The sequence below is a fragment of the Sinohyriopsis cumingii genome, chromosome 4 (genome assembly GCF_028554795.1).
Source record: "Sinohyriopsis cumingii isolate HCF-2022 chromosome 4, ASM2855479v2, whole genome shotgun sequence".
NCBI lineage: Eukaryota > Metazoa > Mollusca > Bivalvia > Unionida > Unionidae > Sinohyriopsis > Sinohyriopsis cumingii.
The window spans coordinates 138005264-138026148 of NC_142964.1; the positions used below are offsets into that span (position 1 = coordinate 138005264).

The 20885-nt window shown below is 37.2% G+C and overlaps 1 protein-coding gene across 1 annotated transcript in view; it reads right to left on the reverse strand.

Moving 5' to 3' along the window:
• The window catches only part of LOC149802168 (uncharacterized), a 45375-nt gene that overhangs the window by 17669 nt on the left and 6821 nt on the right, over positions 1 to 20885 (reverse strand). The window contains exons 7-12 of the mRNA XM_089956901.1: positions 19390 to 20526; positions 18266 to 18814; positions 16985 to 17152; positions 16616 to 16807; positions 14665 to 14821; positions 1408 to 1538 (exon numbers count right to left, since the gene is read on the reverse strand). Coding sequence (XP_089813027.1) covers positions 1408 to 1538; positions 14665 to 14821; positions 16616 to 16807; positions 16985 to 17152; positions 18266 to 18814; positions 19390 to 20526 — 2334 coding nt within the window. The remainder of the gene's footprint in view (positions 1 to 1407; positions 1539 to 14664; positions 14822 to 16615; positions 16808 to 16984; positions 17153 to 18265; positions 18815 to 19389; positions 20527 to 20885) is intronic.

Sequence of the window (20885 nt, forward strand, 5' to 3'; positions counted from 1 at the left end):
AATGATGATGTCTACTCCTCCTTCGACAGAAGGGAAACCAAAAGTGAATAAAGAAAGAAAGGCAAAAGCCATCCAGTTCCCACCACCACCAATAAAACCATTACCCTCGATTTCTACTCGCGTGAAACGTCAGAAACATAAAGCCGTTTTTAAACCATCTCATCCAAGCCAGACTAGCACCAGTGAACGGTGGGTGACTTATTGAAGAGAACGTCCTATTGGAGAATGTGTTAGCCAGCATTTGTACTATCAGTCTCATCCTTAAGGTTACGTAGGAGTTCAAAAATTGTACCATGCTTCCAAACCCCGACTGAAAAGTGTACGTTTACCTCGCGTGAGAAAGCCACGTATAATTTACACAAACCCATTTGACCAAAATTTCCAGAAATAGCACCAGAGTGGACGGCATCGATCATCAATAGCAATCCGATTTAACCGATGTCTCTCATTTGTTCACCTACAATCGTGGCTATGAAAATTTCTTTTTTGTCTTCGAAGTCTTTTCCAAATTTGAAAGCAGCTGTCATCCTCTCCGATGGCAAACCGACAAAGGCAGCGAATTTCTGAACCAAGCTTTCCAAAAATAATTGAAGAATTGAGATATTTATTTTTTCACCACCGAGAATCCTGAAAACAAAACTAGTATCGTGGAACGTTTTCAACGGCTCTTGAAAAGGTGTATGTGGAAATATTTTACGCATCAACACACTCTCAAGTACATCAACGTCTTACTGCACCTGGTCAAACCGTACAACCAATCTTACCATCGGAGTATCGTATACGTACCTCAAGAAGTGACTCCTGAGAACGATGCGACCGTTTGTGAGCGTCTGTTTGGTATGTCCCCAGCTTCCACTGTCCCCAGGAAAGGTGGAGTGTTGATTGGGTACGCACTGGTACAATAAAACCCACTTTCGACAATCGTTACTTATCCAACTGGACTTTCGAATATTTTCATGTCACTGGACGAGTGCTTGGTTATCATCCTGCCGTCTTTAAATTGGAAGACATGAAAGGGAGAAGTGTTAATAGGAACCTTTTTCTACTTGCCTGAGCTACATCGGGTGACCAAATAAGACGACGTGGAGTACGAGATTGAAAGAATTCTCGTTCGAAGAACACGTAAAGTAGGAAAACTTCCTGCCAAAGAAATCAAAGTACATTGGTAAGGATATCCTCCCAGTTTTGATTCTTGGTTCGACGCTTCGCAAGTCATCGACTATGAAACGAAGTGACCATTATGCCATTCAACATAGCCTCAACACCAACAGTGACCACTCGTTCTTCGAGTTCTTCTCTGCAAGATCTATGGTGTATTGTGTCATTGGTTCTACCATCGCCAATTTGAGTTTGCAACAAGGAGACAAACAATTGTGGATTATTTTATTGAGCAGTTGCATCGGTTACCTTCTACTAATCGTTCTCTAAAATACTCTGCTGGTAACAACGGGAGTCTTTGGACAACAGTCAACCTCCCAGCAGTCACCACAACAACAACCATCTTTTCCTTTGAATACTCCTCTGATCTCGAATGACCCCTTGGAAAGCAGAACTCTCGGATTATGACTAACCGATTTTGCTTAACTTTGCCCATTGACAGCTCCATGGATGAGTTTCACCACAATACTTTGTGCTTTTTCACGGGCAAATTACCTTATTCCATCCAACTGGATCACGAAACCCATTGGGAAGTGGCTTTGGTTGAAACCATTAATCCCACTCAGGTACTAAGTGTAAGTGGAAAGCAAACTAAGTTTTGGCTCGAAATCCGGAATATACAAGAAAACTTGAATTTAAACGATCATGGTTTTTTAGCAATCCATAAAACCACCACAAAACAACTCTATCCTAAGCATATATGAGATGAAAATGCATGTATGATATTATTTCAATGGTCAACATTTGGTAGAAACGATTGCCAGTATTTTCGAGACTCCTTTTGGCAAAGCCCTGATCAAATAGAACAATATTGTCACGATCGAGTACTACAGAATAGCACGTCACTTACTGATGAATTATACGGATGCCCAAACGTTGGCAATCACTTTGTGCCCCGCTTTGTTTGACATGTTGGGTGGAGAGAAGGTCACATCATATAACGGTCAGGTTTCCACTGACAATAGCATCTCCAGAAATGACCGATTTTTAAGGTTATTTCGTCACCCTGTGGAACTGAACGAATTATATAATTTGATCTTTGTGTACTCCATTGTGATGGAGTACAACGTGGTGGGACACATCCGCACCGTTACTGCAAGTCATTCCTTTTAATGCAGATTATGCCGCGGCTGCTTATAAGGAAGGTGGAAGCACCTATCATGGTCACCACAAATTCGTAAAACCTCAATTTTTTCGAGTCAGTAAGTCTTATTTTGACAGAGTCAACGTTGGTATAAAAGGATATCTGGGACAAAATATTCAAACGAACCTGTAAGTCATGTATCCTGTGTACCGAAAGGTCTCTCGAAAACTAGAACATGGTTTAGGAGATATGCTGAAATCTTCCTTTCGTTCAGTGGCACTCGTTTTGAAGCCGATGCTGATGCGAGGATTGCATTCTTTGAAAGATGCAGCTTTGACGCAAGGAAAAGAATTTCACCCAACTGTCATCATCGACAAAGGAAATCCCAAAGAAGCCTTCTTGAAAGCAGGCAAAAATGGCTTGCCTTCAACTATAAGAAACAACATTTTGTTCGACTAGAAACTGCTATAAATGCACCGAACACTGCCGAGCAAGGCATTCCTTCATCCCGTACATCAGAGCAAGGACAAGGTAGAAAGAGACGACGAAGACACCCCTCCAGAGGACATCACACACGTGGCCAGAGAGACAAACAAAAGAAGAACCCTCAAAGTATTAAACCTTTTTGATTATTAAAGAGAAACTAAATGATGCATCAAGTCTTGCGTATGTTCCAAGTCATAACTGAATCTGTTTGCCATGCCACCTAAAATGATCACGATGCAAGAATCTTAACGGGTAGATTTTCATCTCATCTCCTCTTTGACGACCTCATATCATACTATATCGAAATTGAAATAAAAGGAAGACTAAATCGATCCGACACATTGTGGACTTTAGCGACCGAAAGGAAATCTGACAAGGACATGGTTTATAAATGATGGATCATTTGCAGTTAACATGTGGTTACAAGAAAATTATTGGATGTCCACCTCAGACTGAATAAAAATAGTACCATTTTCCAGTTGATGGCTAATGCCAACGATTACAAAACAATCATCCATGAGACCAGACTCTACGTACGACGCGTGGAAACGTTACCTAAATTAGGAAATGACAGAGCCACACTTTGAGTAGAAAGACCGATAGGACGCGTCGAAATGAAAATCTTCACCACTGCCGCTGAACGCAGATCCGAGATCAAGATCATCTGTTCCAAGGACAGTTACCCATACGTTTGATCATTGGTATCGTAAGCAATGAAGCCCTCAACGGAGCCGTTACTGGCAATCCTTTCGAGTTTAGGCACTACATAGTGTTCAAGATCGAAGTCAGTCGCGATGGCAAGACCTATTATACCAGGCCATTCGAACCTACATTTGTCGAATTGATTGTCCCTGTACAAAGCCACCGGTCAGTTTGGGACCAACAGCAGTTACGGCATTTTGTACGAAGATTATGCACGAGGCTACGCTTTGTGGGCCTTTTATTTCACTCCTGACCAAGACAGCGATGAGGGACATTTCCATCCTATAAATTCCGGTCAACTTCGTGTGGAACTTCAGTTTGCTAAAGCTCGACTGAACACAATAAATGTCATCTTGTATGTCAAATTCGATAATACTCTAGAGGTCCACAGTCTGAGAAAAGCTATTCTAGACTATTAGAAGCCATGGAAGACAATTTGAACGGTGGAGTCGCTTTGGATATGGAATGCGGAAATATCTTGGAAGCAAAGCCACCCACCCCAAAAATACAAAGACAAAGAGATGTCCAGATGGTCAGAAAAAGAATACTGTTTAGGTTACTGTTTTGCGCAACACCTGGTGGATAAAAGTACAGCGTTGACAAAGAAACATTGATATGGATGTCAAAACGATCATCCCAGTCAAATTCAACGCGATAAATGGGTAATGATGAATCAAAAAGAAATAAATGGCAGAATATTTGGATGACGCTTGGGGTCTCATATCAGGAAGAATCAATATTTCAACAGTGGTATATAGCTTTGCGTGACTATTCATCCTCTCCATTGACATCTCTAGAGATCCGTCTCCTCGAACTTATCTTTCCACAGAGTACGGAGTCCAAACGAGGAGCCGTTCACAGAGATTTTCAAGCAAGAAGTCAGAATTATATTGATGACTTATTATCACCACAAGGATACGTTCTTTCGCTACGTTTGTTCAAGTGTCTATATCAACGACTTACATGTAACACAGTTCATGTATGCAGATGACATTACCCTTGGGACCCAAAGCGGCTAAGAGGATATGACGGACTTCAAGAATTTGCACCTACAGCGCAACAAAGAATGTCTTCAGCATCTTCCACCTTGACAATGCAAACGCGAACCGAGAATATTGCATCCTCCTCAATAATGGTCAACAGATGAAACACTACCCGACACCAACATACCTTTGTGTGACTGGACGGATCGCTGACGTTCTGCAACCGCCCGTTGGTGGGGTTTCGGCAGGGCTATGCACTCGTGGAGGTCTGCGCCGCGGAGTTGCTGGCTCGGCCTGGGCTGCTGGTGTTTGTACTCTCTAGGCGTCGGCGCTCGCCCTCTGTTGTTCGACAGCCGGATGTTGCGCTCCTGTCTGGGTTCGATAGTCCCATCCTGGGTTGTTTGAGATCAGGCTCGACACAACAACATGCATAATCTCTGGAACACTACGTCCTGCTCCCTTATCCTGGCTGCCTATACTCAGCAACATTCCTCCTCCACAGCTGCGTCGTATGGAAGCAACCGCAAAAGTGTTGGCTAAGGTCTATGACGGTGAGAAACTTCCACTGTACATGGATATCACCTCTCACCCATCAATACCGTTGGTTTCGAGACACACAATCTGGTTACGTCTGTTGCCGGAGGACATGATAGCTGCTTCGGTATTTAGTGTCGAATGGTCTTCAACAGATGTTTTGACCGCTCCCTCGTATCTGAGCCATCTGTCTACCCACCTGGTTTCAACCTTCCACGTCATATGTGAACCACACCGACCCGTTTTCGGACATGACAGTGTCGTTGTGCAGTCTACCTTATCTGATGGGGCCAGGCCACAAACTTCATGTCGCTGTGGTGCTCTTCAGACCATGTCACACATTGTTAACAATTGTCCACTGACAAAATTCCCCGGTGGACTGCAGATTCTGCAAGTTGCTGCTGATGATGTTGTTAAATGACTGAGCACGCACTGCACACGATAATAATAAGAATCATCTGTGAAACAAGAAAACAGAAACAAAACTAAATGGATACCTGGGAACTTCCTTACCTTTTGAAAAACAATCCTGTCGTGTGTGCTAAAGATGAACTTCCTCGTCGCAAACCTAAATATCATCACGCTTATGTCATCTACACCGACGACAGCGATCTCCCTAAAACCCACTGGGTAGTAGTCTACTTTCCCCATGATGACCGTTTGGAATATTTCGATTCGTATGTATTACCGCCTTTGGAAGATGACTTTATCGGAAGAAATGCCAAGACAACACGACACGATTCAATAATGCGAAATTACAAGGTACACATTCCATAGTGTGTGGACAACATTAAGTGTATTTTCTTCATCAACGCAGTCTTGGATATCCCTTAGAACATTTAGTAACTTATTTTGATCATGAATCTTCTAGACCCGACGATAAACTAGATAAATTGTCTCGTTACAATCATGGTTATGCCTTTAGCTAGAAAAGTAGTTTTCATCAATGGCATCATGACCTCAATCAGTGGAAGTCAAACTTGACTTCACAGGGTTGTCGCCATGTAAATAAGTTAATCATTGAAAAACGTTGTTGATATTGTATTGATTGTTATTTTGTTGGTTAGTTTTTGTTAGTTGAAAAAATGTTATATTTTCTTGAACAAATGTGTGCCTGTTGTTTGTTTTGAAATATGGACAACGTATAAAAGATATCAGCTCTTTCACTTCTCTATATCCATCTACATTAGGTTAGCTACAGCGTTCCTACAAAAATCCGCAGGGATGTTTTCTATAACGTCAGCGCTTTAGGTTTGCAAGTGGGGAAAATTGTTGTGTCTTGATTTTTTAAACTTTAGACAAATACTCATACACGCAGACCTTGACACCATAGAACAATGGGTAGAGGTATTTTGAATAGTGATTGCAAGGGTGGTATGAAGAATAATACTGTTGAGGTTTAAGGGATAGTATATTGTTTGTTTTTCTTTCAGCTCCGTCTCTTACACTCTAAACTAACACTGGATGTTTTTTAAAGTGTGTGGGGAAAGGGATGGTGTATAAAATATGTGAAAGTATGTTTTGTGGGATTTCATCCCCTTAACTTATATTATAAGCGAACACATGGTGCTTTTTTAGGATAATGAATGTGATATAGTTTGATGTTATAGTGGGCGTGATGGATATTATTTTGGTAATATGAGGGATAGTATATTTTTTTGATTGTATCTCCTTCCTTCTCTTACATTTTTAGCTAAAAAAGAGTGTTTGTATAGTGAGTATGATATAATGTATGGTTTAGTGGGTGCAATGGATAGTATTTTTGTGAGATTTCATCTCCTTCTCTTACATTCTAAGCGAACACAAGGCATGTTGAATAGTGAATATGAAATGCTGGATAATATAGCTGATGTGATGGAAAGTATTTTTATGCTTAAAGGGATAATATATTTTGTGAGATTACACCGCCTTCTCTGACGCTCGAAGCTAACACAGGACTTTTTGGAATTTTCTGTTAGGTGATTGATGTGTAGATGGTATAATGCATATTACTTTATGGGATGTTGTATGGTATATAAGGTCTGTATGTTTTGTTTACTTTCATCTCATTCTCTTTTACTCTAAGCTAATACAAGGTGTTGTTTGTGCATGTATGTGTAAGGCGTGAGGGATGGTATATGTGATGTTTTATATAATGTTATGTTTGTTAGATTTCTTCTCCTTCTCTTACAGTCTAAGCTAACAAATGGCGTTTTGGATAGAGTGGATAGAGTGGATAATGACGTTTTGGATAGAGTGGATAGAGTGCATAATGGGATGTTTCATGGTATATAAGGTATGTGAGAGTATGTTTGTGAGATTTCATCTTCTCTTAAAATCTAAGCTAAGAATTACAGCTGACTATAGTGTGTGTATGGGATGTTGAATAGAATAGGGATGTTGGATGATATAGTGGTGTGATGGATGGTGTTTTGTGGTGAAAGGTATAATTATTCTGTGATCACCTTTTCTTACATTCTAAGCGAAAACACGGCATTTTGGATATTGAGTATGACATGCTGGATAGCATAGATGGATAATATTTTGGTGGTGTAAGGGACAGTCTTTTTAGTGAGATTTACTCTTCTTTGTTTACATTCTGAGATACAAAAGAAAATAATTCTGGGATAGTGTGTTTAAGATGTGTTGAATGGTGATGGATATTATTTTTGTGGTATAAGGGATAGTCAATTTTGTGAAATTTTATCTTGATTTTTACATTCTAAGCTAACACATAACATTGGTGTGTGTGTGTTTGTGGGTATGTGTGTGATTACTGGTCTAATCTTGTCCCGATGAAACTCCCTTTTTCCCTATCAAATTCATTTCACCTACCTATCTACCTACAGTAGCGCGTATTCAGGTCAGCCACTTGCAAAACTGTTGCCATTATCCCTAGCGTCCTGTACATTGACATCATTGAAGCTAGATATTTTGAGGCTATACATTTATACTTGGTTTTCTTAATAGGAATTTCCACATTTTGTAGCTATAAATAGACACTAAGTTTGTCCATAGGACTTTCCTACAAGATGAGGCTATAAATTTATAGTGTTTTTTTCCATAGGAATTTCTTACAAGTTGTGACTATAAATATATACTCTGGTTTTTCTTTGTAGATTTTCCTAAAAACTGTGACTGTACGTATACGTTTTTCCATATAGTATTTTTGATAGTGTAGTATTTTGTGCGATTTTATCTCGTTCTACATTCTAAGCTAATATAAGGCATTTGGAGTGTGTTTAGGTCTTTGTTTGTCCCTTTAAACTCCTTTTGTCTCTATACAAACCGTTTTTCTCCCTAGCAAATTGATTTCACTTACCTACATACAGTAGCTCGTATTCAGATCAGAAGTCTATGCGAGGCTATAAATCTTGAGGGGTGGGTTCAAGCCCATAAATTTAGCATTGACGTCTATTTGAGGCTACTGTATCCCCCTATACTACTAATATATATGGTCACATTTTGTTAGATTAATTTGTTTATATTTTTGTTTCTTCATTTGCTGACAAGAAGATGACAAGGAGATGTGTGTGTGTGTGTGTGTGTGTGTGTGTGTGTGTGTGTGTGTGTCTTCGATTTTTAACCTAGCTTTAATATTTGTTTCAGTCATATCGCTATGTCTGCAGTGTGGCAGTTTATAGTGATTTCTTCTGGAGCATCATGTCGCAGACACGTAGCGTTATGTCCCAAACAGTCACATTATCCTGACACAAGGTCGACCAGCCCTAACACTAACCTCTAATTATTGAGCGCCAAGCGAGGCAGATGATAGTACCATTTTTGTAAGTCTTTGGTATGACTTGGTCTTGATCGAACCCACGACCTACCGCATGCGAGGTGGACGCCCTAACCCCTAGGCCACCGGAGCGTTTGAGATGACATGCATATTATTTAATCTATTAATTTAAATTGTTTCCTTAATTTCATTACTAATTCTGAAACCGGATCATATTTAATAAAGAACAAAGCCTTGAATATTTTAAATATTAAACCCGTGAAAATTTATTTAGTGCTATTTGCGGACATTCTAAAATATCCATTCTGGTGAATGTGTGTTCTGTTTAAAGGTATGGTGCAATCTGATAACTACACATTCATGTGTCTGTCTTTCAAATACCATTCTCGACAATGGCTGTATATATGCATTGCGCCAGATTTAACACTGACACCTAGTGCATTATCCTCGAAGTCAAGAGATTATGATTATTTAGTATTAAAGTTCGGGATTGTAACTGATTTAATTTAAAGTTGGAGTTAGATATTAAATAACAATTTAGTATTACGTTTAGTGTTACGGATTGTACTTTATTTCATTTGAGGGTATTGGCTTCTGGATAGTAAACTATTAATTTAAGGTTAGGGTTAGGGTTTGTAAAATATTTAATATTAGGGCTATGGTTAGGGTTTTGGTTCTGAAATGTTAATGATTTAATATCTTCATTTTCTTTAATTCGCTGAACAGTATTAGGATAACCTTTAATTTTCTTTATTAAATCCGTGTATAGACACAGAAACAGATATATATTTGATTTAATAACCTGTTTATCAACATATAAATGTTTAATATTATTAATGTTGTATACACTTTCATACTATAAGAAAAGTCGAATTAGCCATATGTGACACCTTAATTTCCTTGATTGCTATCTTGTTTAGGAAGTTTTAATAGGCTCCGGTCTAAATATTAAACTCAATGAAAATTGAAAGTTATCTTACAGGGTGTGTTTTTTTAAAATTATGATATATTTCACAAAAAAGTGGGAAATGATTTAGTCTGATTTATTTACCTAATCGTGCACGTTAAACACCTTAATGTTATTAAATTTGTAAATCGAGCATATTAAAATTTATTTTTCCTATCGTTTATTTCATAAAGACACATGATGATATAATCATTTACGGCTGTGGAGGATCTAAGACTTCGGCTGAAAAATATGAAAACAGCAAGCTTAAATTCTTAAATTAACTTCGACAATTTATTTCGCCCTCTGAAATATTGCGTATTTGGTGCCAAAATAAAGTTCGATCATTCATTTAACAGCTGGCTTAATAGCCTCTATGCTGCTATAAAAGAGAATGTTTTTTTTTATGAGCTTAGTCTCAATTTATCAGTCATAGAGGAACGTTATTCGTTATTGTGACCTGACTGTTTGGTTTGACTTGGAAACTTTACGGCACGGTGATTAACGGGTGAAGCGTGATACTATTTAAATGTGTTATGTAATTAGTATTATTTATTATTGTATATTAATGATTATGTTATAGACATTTGTATTTTGTATTTAACAGTGTCTAAATTCAAGTCCGCTGTGTACCTGACTAGGAACATTTATTTTGTAAACATAATACATAGCCAATATTTCTCTGTTTGTATAGATTAAACATTATGATATTTATCAATTGAGGTAAACAAAATTTTATCTTAATCTGAGTCTTGGACGTTTGAATTACTCCACAGAGAATCCTCTTTACCTGATGTTTCCATCTTCTTAATTATACTTTTAGTAATAGACCTTATCTTGCTAACAACTTAAAATATCATATAAATGAAGTTGTGGACCCTCTTTCTAGTTCTATCTTTGTATCTTAGATGTTTATATAATTTTGTGAACTAGAGAAATTATTCGTTCTTGCATTAAGCAGAATCAGTCGTATTGTTGTGTTCAGATTTTCATTTAGGAGAAATTGTTTATTCAAAATGATTATTCAATGGCAATACAATGTGCACATCAAGAATGTTATTGAGCAGAAACATTAATTTGGAATAATAGTTAATTCAGAGAGGGATATTTTTGAACTATATGATTATGATACATCAGGCTACTGTTAGTACATTATCACTATGTATGCAATTGGTACATTACCACTGTTATCTATATTTAATTTATTTGTTTGTTTGTTAGTTTTCGTTTTTCAATTTTATTCCATGTTATTGTTATGTAACATTATTTGCTGGACTTGACCTTGTCCAAAAATGAGTTCATTTCCGCTTGACCTGATTGACTTATCTTTATTTTATTATTTGTTTCATTTATGTAAACAACTAATAATAGTTTCATTATTCTCTATGTGCATGATCTTATTAACCGAATTATTATTCAGGTAAACAAGAAGTGGTAAATACCTTCATCAGGGCCAGGGTTTGGATTTTCGCAAGTGAATTTTATAGGCTATTGTGTTGTAAGTAAATAAGGCTCATTAGATCATTCACGAAAGTTATTTTCCATTAGGTAATGTTTGTTTTTAGAAAATGCTAATTATGACCCTGAAGTCAAGCATAGAACTACATTATCTTCTAACTGTGAGGATTTTACCAGTTGTGCTTTAACATATAGCCCTTTGAGTTGTATTATGTTGTGACCATTTTGGGCTGAATTTTCTTTTCTTCAAATTATTGAATTCAAGTGATTATTTTCTTGGATAAAGACATTCATTGGAATGTATACTGAATTCAAAACTGGAATACTATTTCTTTGATTCAATAAGAGAGTACTGACACATCAGCACTTCGCTGACCATAACATACACGTCATCGCCTTCAATTTTGGATTTCCTCGGGACTTGAAATGACTTTCATTCAGGAGTTTTGGCTACTAGAACTTGTGTCGTTAATTCTTGGATTATAATTTGGACTTAATTCGCAGTACTTCAAGTTCTTTTTTCTCATTTTTCAATTTGCATTATAGGGAAATAAATTATTTGTTAAATTTTACAAAGCTTGTTGTCTTCACTCTTTCCTTTTACTTATTTTAAGAGCATGACAACCACGTTCGAGACTACATGTACATCAACGCTTTATAGATTGGAACCTTTTTGGAATACCACTGGAATTCAGTTGGAACTTTATACTTTTTGACTTGTTATAAAACTTGTAGGACTATTTGGGATTTTATTCACACTACTGTTATACTTTGTATTCCAGGATAACAAACCATTTGTTGAATTTTTACAAAATGATATGGTTTTCGATCTTTTATGTTACTTAGTTTAAAGACCATATGTTCATAACACATGTAAATTGACTGTGGAGGTATCCTTACAACTCCGTGGCCACCATGTCATCCAGTACGTGGTATGATATTAAAGCCTAGTTTGATAAGACTAGATAGCTAAGTGTGACCTACTTGACCAGTCGGTACTCCTTTCTAGTCAAATATGCCGGTTAAGAAACCATAATAAAATATAGTTCTTTAGCAACTCTTAGAGAAAATTTATGTCCTTTAATTATTCAATAGCCAATGCAAAAGCTATGTATTACGATGGTATTATAATCGGATGACCTTTCTAATATATGTTGTAATTTAAGAGATGAAATAAGTTTATGACTGAACCTTTTAATTAGAATAAATATTTATAAACTCAAATCAGGGACGGGGTGGGTGGGCAGGGGATACGTATATTAAATATCCTTTTGGCAGGGTGTGCAGAATATACGTAAATCATGAATTATATATTACCTTCAGAGATTGTTTCGTCTTTTCTTCAGAAATATGAAATTTGGCAAACCGTGTCTTTCTATTCAGGTATTTGGTAAATCTAGAAAATGTTCGTCACATTTTAGTTTGACATATATTTTAAAACATAATTTAAAATTGATTTCATGAGAGAGAATTTGACCTTGTGGGTTTAACGTATTTTCTCAACACATGAGTGACTACACATGTCGGCCAGTATATTTGGTGGAGGATGTGTGTGTGTGTGAGTGTGTGTGTGCGTGTGTGTGTGTGTGTGATTTAGATTTTTAACGTAGCTTTAACAATTTTTCAGCCATATCTCTACGATGTCTACAGTGTAGCAGTTTATAGTGATGTCTAGCACTGGATCATCATGCGGCAGACATGTAGCATGATGTTCCACCCAGTCACATTATCCTGACACCAGACCGACCAGTCCCAACAATAACCTTTTAATGTTGAGCGCCTAGCAAGGCAGCTGTTGAAATCATTTTTATTAGTCTTTGGTATGACTCGGCCGGGTTTCGAACCCACGACGTCCCGCATCAGTATTTGGTGGAGGAACAACCAGGAAAAACCCTGAGAAGAATTATCAACCCACGGGAAGCTGCTGGCAAGCTTTCACACATATACACGCTGAACAAGCAGAGGACCAAACACACGCGGACAAATGGTGGTGATACAAGAGTTAGATTTAGGCATTGTTAGTATGAATTTAAAGGTAACTGTTTATTCTTTAGAATATGGGCTTATGGTGTGGTTGTCTGTTTATGTTTCGGCGACAGTGTACAGTGCGTAATAAGGTCTTGGCGATTATCCGGAAGTGAAATCTGTGTTCCATTGCACGTTGGTTCGTTTACAGTCCAGCCTCTCAAAGAAATGCCGGTGAACCCACGACAAGAATTTCACCATAAAGTCATCTTGGAAGGTATTTGGGATTAACATATGATTTGTATTGATTGTCACACAGTGGAAATATCAGTACTGAGAAACAAGAGTAGAAAATATATATAAAACATAATTGTGTTCTGGTTCCGTATGGCTGGCCTAATTTTTCGCTATTCTGGACAGGCTACAGTAATCATTTTCTTCACAAAACTTTATGTCAGACGGCAGAAATATTACTACTCGTAGTCTTACAATGATAAATATGGGTAGTGATGTATTTTCTAAACGTTCGAATAAAATTTTTAAAGTAGCTTTTATGACAACTTAGGGGTCTTATATGCTACTACATTTAATTTTATTAATTGATAATTTATAATTGCAGCACCATACATCAATAATCAGCTTACTATAGACAAATGAAATTCAAACAAGTAACGGATAAATTTTATTTGAAAATTCACTGAAAAGGAAAGACGAACAAGTTAAGAACACTGGCAAAAGTAGTGAAATGTTGTATTTTGGAGGATTTTTTTCTCTCCATACATCTTCTGTGCATCTATTGTGTAAAATCTTTTCAGCCGAAGATGGGTTTGTACATGTCGTCTGTTGTTATTGATTTCCGAAGATGGGTTTGTACGTGTCGTCTGTTGCTATTGATTTTCTTTTTGTCGTCTGCTGCTAGTGACGATGGACTGTGAGAACAAAACCTTCGGGACATTTTGGACTTGGACAACACTGCCCTTCTCTATGCTCGATAGTACACGCTTCGGGAAGTTTCCAGGCGGGACATCTTTAAAACAAGCACAGACACAAAAAAATACCAATTAGATTTAATAAATCATTATGTCTTTCTCATAGAACTATTTTAGTTGCACAGTTTGCTATTCATCTGACACTGACCTGTTTAAACCACAAATCTCTTTAAATCTTTAAACGTTTGTACAAGATTAAAGAATGACCATATGAGGTCCGTATCAGTATAGATGATAAAAATTATTTGGAAAATTAATCATTGCGGGACATTCATATAGAAATAAGAATTGAATTGTACATTTAAAATAGGTAGTTTTTGAGAGTTGAATGCGATAGAAAGTAACATGGTTTTTATCAAATTTGGATTTTGGGATTGATATAAATATTATTTTTACAGTAGTGGAAATTTAAAGTTTCCAAGGGGTAATATAAGTAGGAGAAACATATCAGAATAAAATAATATGAATAGTTACATGTATAAATGTGAGTGATGACATAAGGAAAATCGCCAGAATGAAGCTGGGTATCTTCAGATATTTTCAAATGCAACGATTCACTTTTACTGCATTACAGTTGTCGACAAGAGAGAGAGAGAGAGAGAGAGAGAGAGAGAGAGAGAGAGAGAGAGAGAGAGACTGACTTCTTATTTCCGACTGTGCTAGCTGTGACATGTACGTAGTTAAAACAGACGCCGCAGTACTTGGCACAATTCTGACGGGCCCACTGTCCATATGTCAGACACATGCCTTGTCCCCCGTACTCGTTACAGTTAGGAATACTGTCATTACATAGTGCTTCTGTCGAACAAAAACACATAAACATAATTATTTATCACCATAATTTTATTATGTCATAGCGAACGTGTGTGCATGCGATAGTGCTTCCGCAATTTTGCGCAAATCGACAGACATGTTAGAAATTTCACATTTTGGAATGCAGCTGAGGTAGATCTTACATTTACACAACAATGTCAGAAAATCGATCCTTTACCACTTCGAAGCGAAATGAGATAGATTTAATAATTAAGGGAAAATGATAGAGAAATAAGACTATCTCTTTATTTGTTTGTTTCCTTCCTTTTCTGTATTTACTTGTGTAAATCTCAGGCTGTTAAATCTCGCTTTGCAACATCATAAGTGGCATCAATATATATCATAAGAAATCTTCATGCAATTCGAAATAACCGATATTTTGTTCTTCTGGGTACTGCAGATAACTACTTCGCATTAAGCAGTATACACAGTACTGAAAAGTAACTACATTGCGTCAAGCAATAAACACTGTACTGAAAAATAACTACTTCACGTCAAGCAGTATAGACAGTACTGAAAAATAACTACTTCGCGTCAAGCAGTATACACAGTACTGAGATATCACCACTTCACGTTAAGCAGTATACACAGTACTGAGAGATCACCACTTTACGTCAAGCAGTATACACAATACTGAGAAATCACCACTTCACGTCAAGCAGTATACACCGTACTGATAGATCACCACTTTACGTCAAGCAGTATACATAGTACTGAAAAATAACTACTTCGCGTCAAGCAGTATACACAGTACTGACAGATCACTACTTTACGTCAAAGCAATATACACCGTACTGAGAGATCACCACTTCACGTCAAGCAGTATACACCGTACTGAGAGATGACTACTTCACGTCAAGCAGTATACACAGTAATGAAAAATAACTACTTTGCGTCAAGCAGTACACACAGTACTGAGAGATCACTACTTAACGTCAAGCAGTATACACAGTACTGAGAGATCACCACTTCACGTCAATAGTATACACAGTACTGAAAAATAACTACTTCACGTCAAGCAGTATTCACTGTACTGAGAGATCGCTACTTCACGTCAAGCACTATACACTATACTGAGGGATCACTACTTCACGTCAAGCAGTATACACTGTACTGAGATATCGCTACTTCAGGTCAAGCAGTATATACTGTACTGAGAGTCGCTACTTCACGTCAAGAAGCAAACATTGTACTGAGAGATCACTACTTCACATTAAGCAGCACACAGTGTACTGAGAGATCGCTACTTGACGTCAAGCAGTATACACTGTACTGAGAGATCATTAATTCACGTCAAGCAGCATACACTGTTCTGATGATAGCTTATATCCAGATTTGTTTGCCTTATTTATAACTTTCACCTTCACTTGTTATCTTTAAATCTCTTCATTATTTTTGACAATTTTACTACTCTGTTACAAAGTGTAAATATTTATTGTTGCACTCGTGCCACTATTTGTGTGTGCGTATGTGTGTGTTTCTGTGTATGCCGTTTATTTATCGTTTCATGTATTGTCTCTTTAAGTAGAAACGTAACGAAACTTTGCTATTATAACCTCTCCTCTCTTCAACTGTGACACATACACACACACACACACACACGCAGGCACAGACGCAGGCACGCACGCCTACATACATACATACATACATACATACATACTATTTGTTAGAGATAATCCGATTGCTTCTAAGGCAAAAGTGACCCAGTTTCCACACGACCTTTATCATTAGTTAAAGAGGTCATGTAAAAATCCACAAAAACTGATCTTAAATAACAACCTGTCGTCGCTACTATAGTTGTAGCTGGTGTGGTGGGAAGTGGCGCATGTTTATCTCCACAGAAGCCACAAAATTTCGGACAGTTTGCTTCGACCCAGGCATGCTGCGATTCTTTGTAGCACATTTCAACTCCATAGTGGGCACAGTCATCGCGTGCATCAGCACAAACTTTCGTCGTATTTGCATTGACATCTGTAAGGTTAAGAGATATGTTCTTAATCAGTTTCAATATTTATTTACCAAATTCAAGTCAATATTTAATTTAGGGCAATATTTTTCTTTCATGAATAATACCTCATAAAAATATATAGGTCCGTACAAGAACGCTGCCCAAAATATAGACGTCATTTTAAAATAACTTGTGCTTACCTATGCAAAATCCACACGATTTTGGACAGTGACCTCTGGCAAATGGTTCGTAGTCATAGCACGAATCACGACCGTAGGATCCGCAATTGTCATCGTAGTCTGCACAACCAGAAGGCGTTGTGCGTGGGGAGGTCGTAGATCTCTTGACGAATGATTCGATCAAATTCACTGCAAAGACAATTTAAAGTGAAATTAATAGTAACTATAAAAAATTTACCATATTTCTTTGATGTTGTAGGAAAAACTTTTCTACATGTAAACATTTTGACTAATATGCATTAATTTGTAATCCAAAGTCACAAGCTACTCTTGTGGAAATTAAAGGACACTTTTCTGCTCTTCAGTATTTGATTTAGACTGGTATCCTAATTTGTGCTTGGTTTTTGATTGCTAAGATAACAAAACGACCAAACACCAAATTATATCAAACTATCACAGTAGAAGCCACATTTTGCTTTTTCACAATTCGAAGAGACCACTGACTAGTATCATACCAGAGTCTTAGGTTTGTCGGGCAAGGCAGCAGAGTTCTTCACAGATGATGTAACAGAAAAATATGCTCATTATAGAAAATACTTAAATTTAATTTAATGTATCTTTTCTATCTCTCATTCCTTTATTCCTTTTATAAATAATTTACAATCAACCACTCAATGTACTGATTTCAAAAGAAATTAATTTTAATTTTGATTGTTGTTATCTTTTATTTTAAGCAAATATGCTATGTTGAAACTGCTGTCTGATTAGTAGGTTTTGATTTTTCATGAATTTGATTCAATATCTTAGTTGGGGATGTGAAATGGAATACTTAATCGTAGCCTTTGGATCGGGACAATCTAGCTGAGCATTGTAAATTTATATAACCGGGCATTGTGTATGTGTATAACTGGGCATTGTGGATGTATATAACTGGGCATTGTGGATGTATATAACTGGGCATTGTGGACGTATATAACTGGGCAATGTAAATATATATACCAAGGCATTGTATATGTACATAACTGGACATTGTACATATATATAATAAGGCAATGTAAATGCATATAACTGGGCACTTTGGATGTATATAACTGGGCATTGTAAATGTATTTAATTGGGCATTGTGGGTTTCTATAAGTGGGCAATGTAAATGTGTAAAGCTTGGTATTGCAATGTATACAACTGGGATTTGTAAATCTACAGAACTGATATATGTAACTGTATATAATTGGGCAATTTAAATGTATATAACTGGGCAGTGTAAATGTATATAATTGAAACAAATAAACTAAAACTCCTCACCTCCACATGTCGTATGTGCCACGGCCGAGTTTATCGTTTCCAAAGCATCGAATCCTTCTACATGATATACCCTGTCTCCACTTGCGATGTTTTTTAACTCCTCCTGCTCCGTCTCGTTTCCGATGCCGATTGCAAACAGCGTTATCCCATCGTTCTTTGCCATATCAGCTTGAGCTTTGGTCAGAGTGGGGTATTTGGAAAGACCATCTGTTATAACAATACCGATGTTTGGGGCAGCGGGACGCTCCCGGTCGAAGCCTTCCAATCGCATGAGTTGCAGGGCATCGGCAGTGTTTGTCCCTCCAACGGTGTAGTTGATTCCGTGGATTGCCGCCAAAAGATCGTTTAAGTTAGTGTGGTTATTCAACTTAAACTCTATGTTTGGATAATCGTTGTATTTGATGACGGCCACACGGGTATAACGGCTATCTATATCAAAGGTGCGAACGACATTTTTCATAAACTCTTTCAATTTCTGGAAGTTTTCGGCTCCGATGCTGCCAGAGGAATCTATGACAAACACAACATCGGCTATCTTGGCAACGCAGGCTGAAAAAGTCAATTAAATTTGGGTATATTAAAATAAAAATATTAGATTTGATTAAATTTAAAATGATAAGGACTATTCCTATAAACGGACAAAATCTCTTAATTCATGTTAAGAATCCTAGATTTGTTTAGCATCATGTACGTATAAAATTAAATAGATTGCATTTGTTTTGCATATTTATAGAAGGAAGGAAACGTGTTGCAACTAAAATCACGGTTGTGTTATATGTATTTGGAATACATATTTCATTAAAGAAGTCATCTAGGTGTATACATCATAATATTATTCAATGACTAGAGTATAATATAGAGGAGGCATTCTTCTATTTGAATTTTTTAAAAGTAAAAGCTGAACAAAAAGATGGATACATTTTTAGTTATGGCATCTATTTGTTTTGTATGCATCTAAATATACTTCTGCTTCTTCCTTGATCTCTGATCAAAATATATGCAAGTAGACATTAACTCTCAAGGTATCTTTCACTGGATATGACACAATTATCAAATTTTGAAGCAGAAAGAGGCAGTTACAATTATCATGTTGCAAATATGAAATTAGCTAGTCAGATACTTACATGCAGTGGTGGTTGGAGATGTTATCTTCGTTGTGCTCACCGTAGGTTTTGGTTGTTCAGTTGTTGTTGAGGCTGTAGAAGCTACTGCAGTAGAGGTAGAAATAATGGAACGTGTCAAAACGGAGGTGCTTGCTGCTTTAGAGACCGAAATAATGGAACTTTTTAAAGCCGAGGTGGTCACAGCAGGCTCAATTTGAACTACAGACGTGTGTTGATCAGCCGGATTTGTGTAAATGATTCCCTTACTTGCTGGAAATACTTGCGTAGAATGCAGCATTGTGTTGATGGAATTTGATGTCTTTTGGATATGTGAAACAAACATTGGCTGTGTTTCAGTTGATTGTACCTTTGTATAGGTCGACGTTATAGGGAAGTCCTCCTTTCGTGAAGATGATAAATAAATGGATGAAACAGAAATTCGGTCTGTATGGGAACTCTGGTATATTTGATGTTTTGTGTAGGACGGTGAGAGCTGATACGACATCTGGTCCGTTGACGCCAGAGCGTCTTCGGAGTGTAAGTTTGCATGCCAATGCTGAGATGAATAGAAAGCTTGTATTGGTGAGATAGTTGTGTGTGATGGGTACGGTACAGAGTTGTTGACATTAATGTCAGATGGCATTATTGGTTTTGACGAAGAAAACCGAATTTCTGTGGATATCTTGCTTGGCTCTGGTCGGGACCATGTATACTGTATCCCGTCGATAGATCTCGATTCTGTCTGCGAAGGGTATACTAGCACAGATGAGGAATAATGAAAGGTGGGTTTGACCTCGATATATGACGACTGATGCTCGATGGTCAAAGTCTGAGAAAATTGAGATATATTTAATGACAAGACAGCAGACTCTATGTGTGGTTCTTCCGTGAACCTAACCGAACCAGGCTGAACCAATGAAACCTTTTGTGTAATTGAATTGGTTTGTTGCATAGAAGGCAAGAAATATGAATTTGAGGTCGAGGCATAGAATAGTTCAGAAAAACTAGTTTCCAAAGAAGTTGAATAGCTGCTGCCATATTCTGAAGATACGGTACGCGTATGAGTTAGCTGTTCGATCTGGGTAGCTGGACCATGGATTGAGCTGATTAAGAATGAGCTTGTTTTGAAGACATCAGTTGTTGTTATCAGTGGTGCACCTTAAAATACAACAGAATTCAATCATTTTAGAACATGTGAGGTCAAAACATCATAGGATGAAAATGAAGCAATTATCACAAAAATAAGTCTTGAATATGGAGTAAAATACAAAGAAGAGGATATCAATCAAGCATTAGATCAACAAGGAACTCGAACTATTAAACTGACGATGACGATGATCACTATGACAATGACGTCGACGACAACGACGACGATGGTGATAATAACGATAATGGTGACGACAATACCTATGGTAAATAAAGTGCTAACATAACAATGATTTACGAGGAAGCCCGGTAAAATAGCATAATTTCTTACCGAACTAAAGGGTGACTTCTTCATTGATTTTATCGAAAGA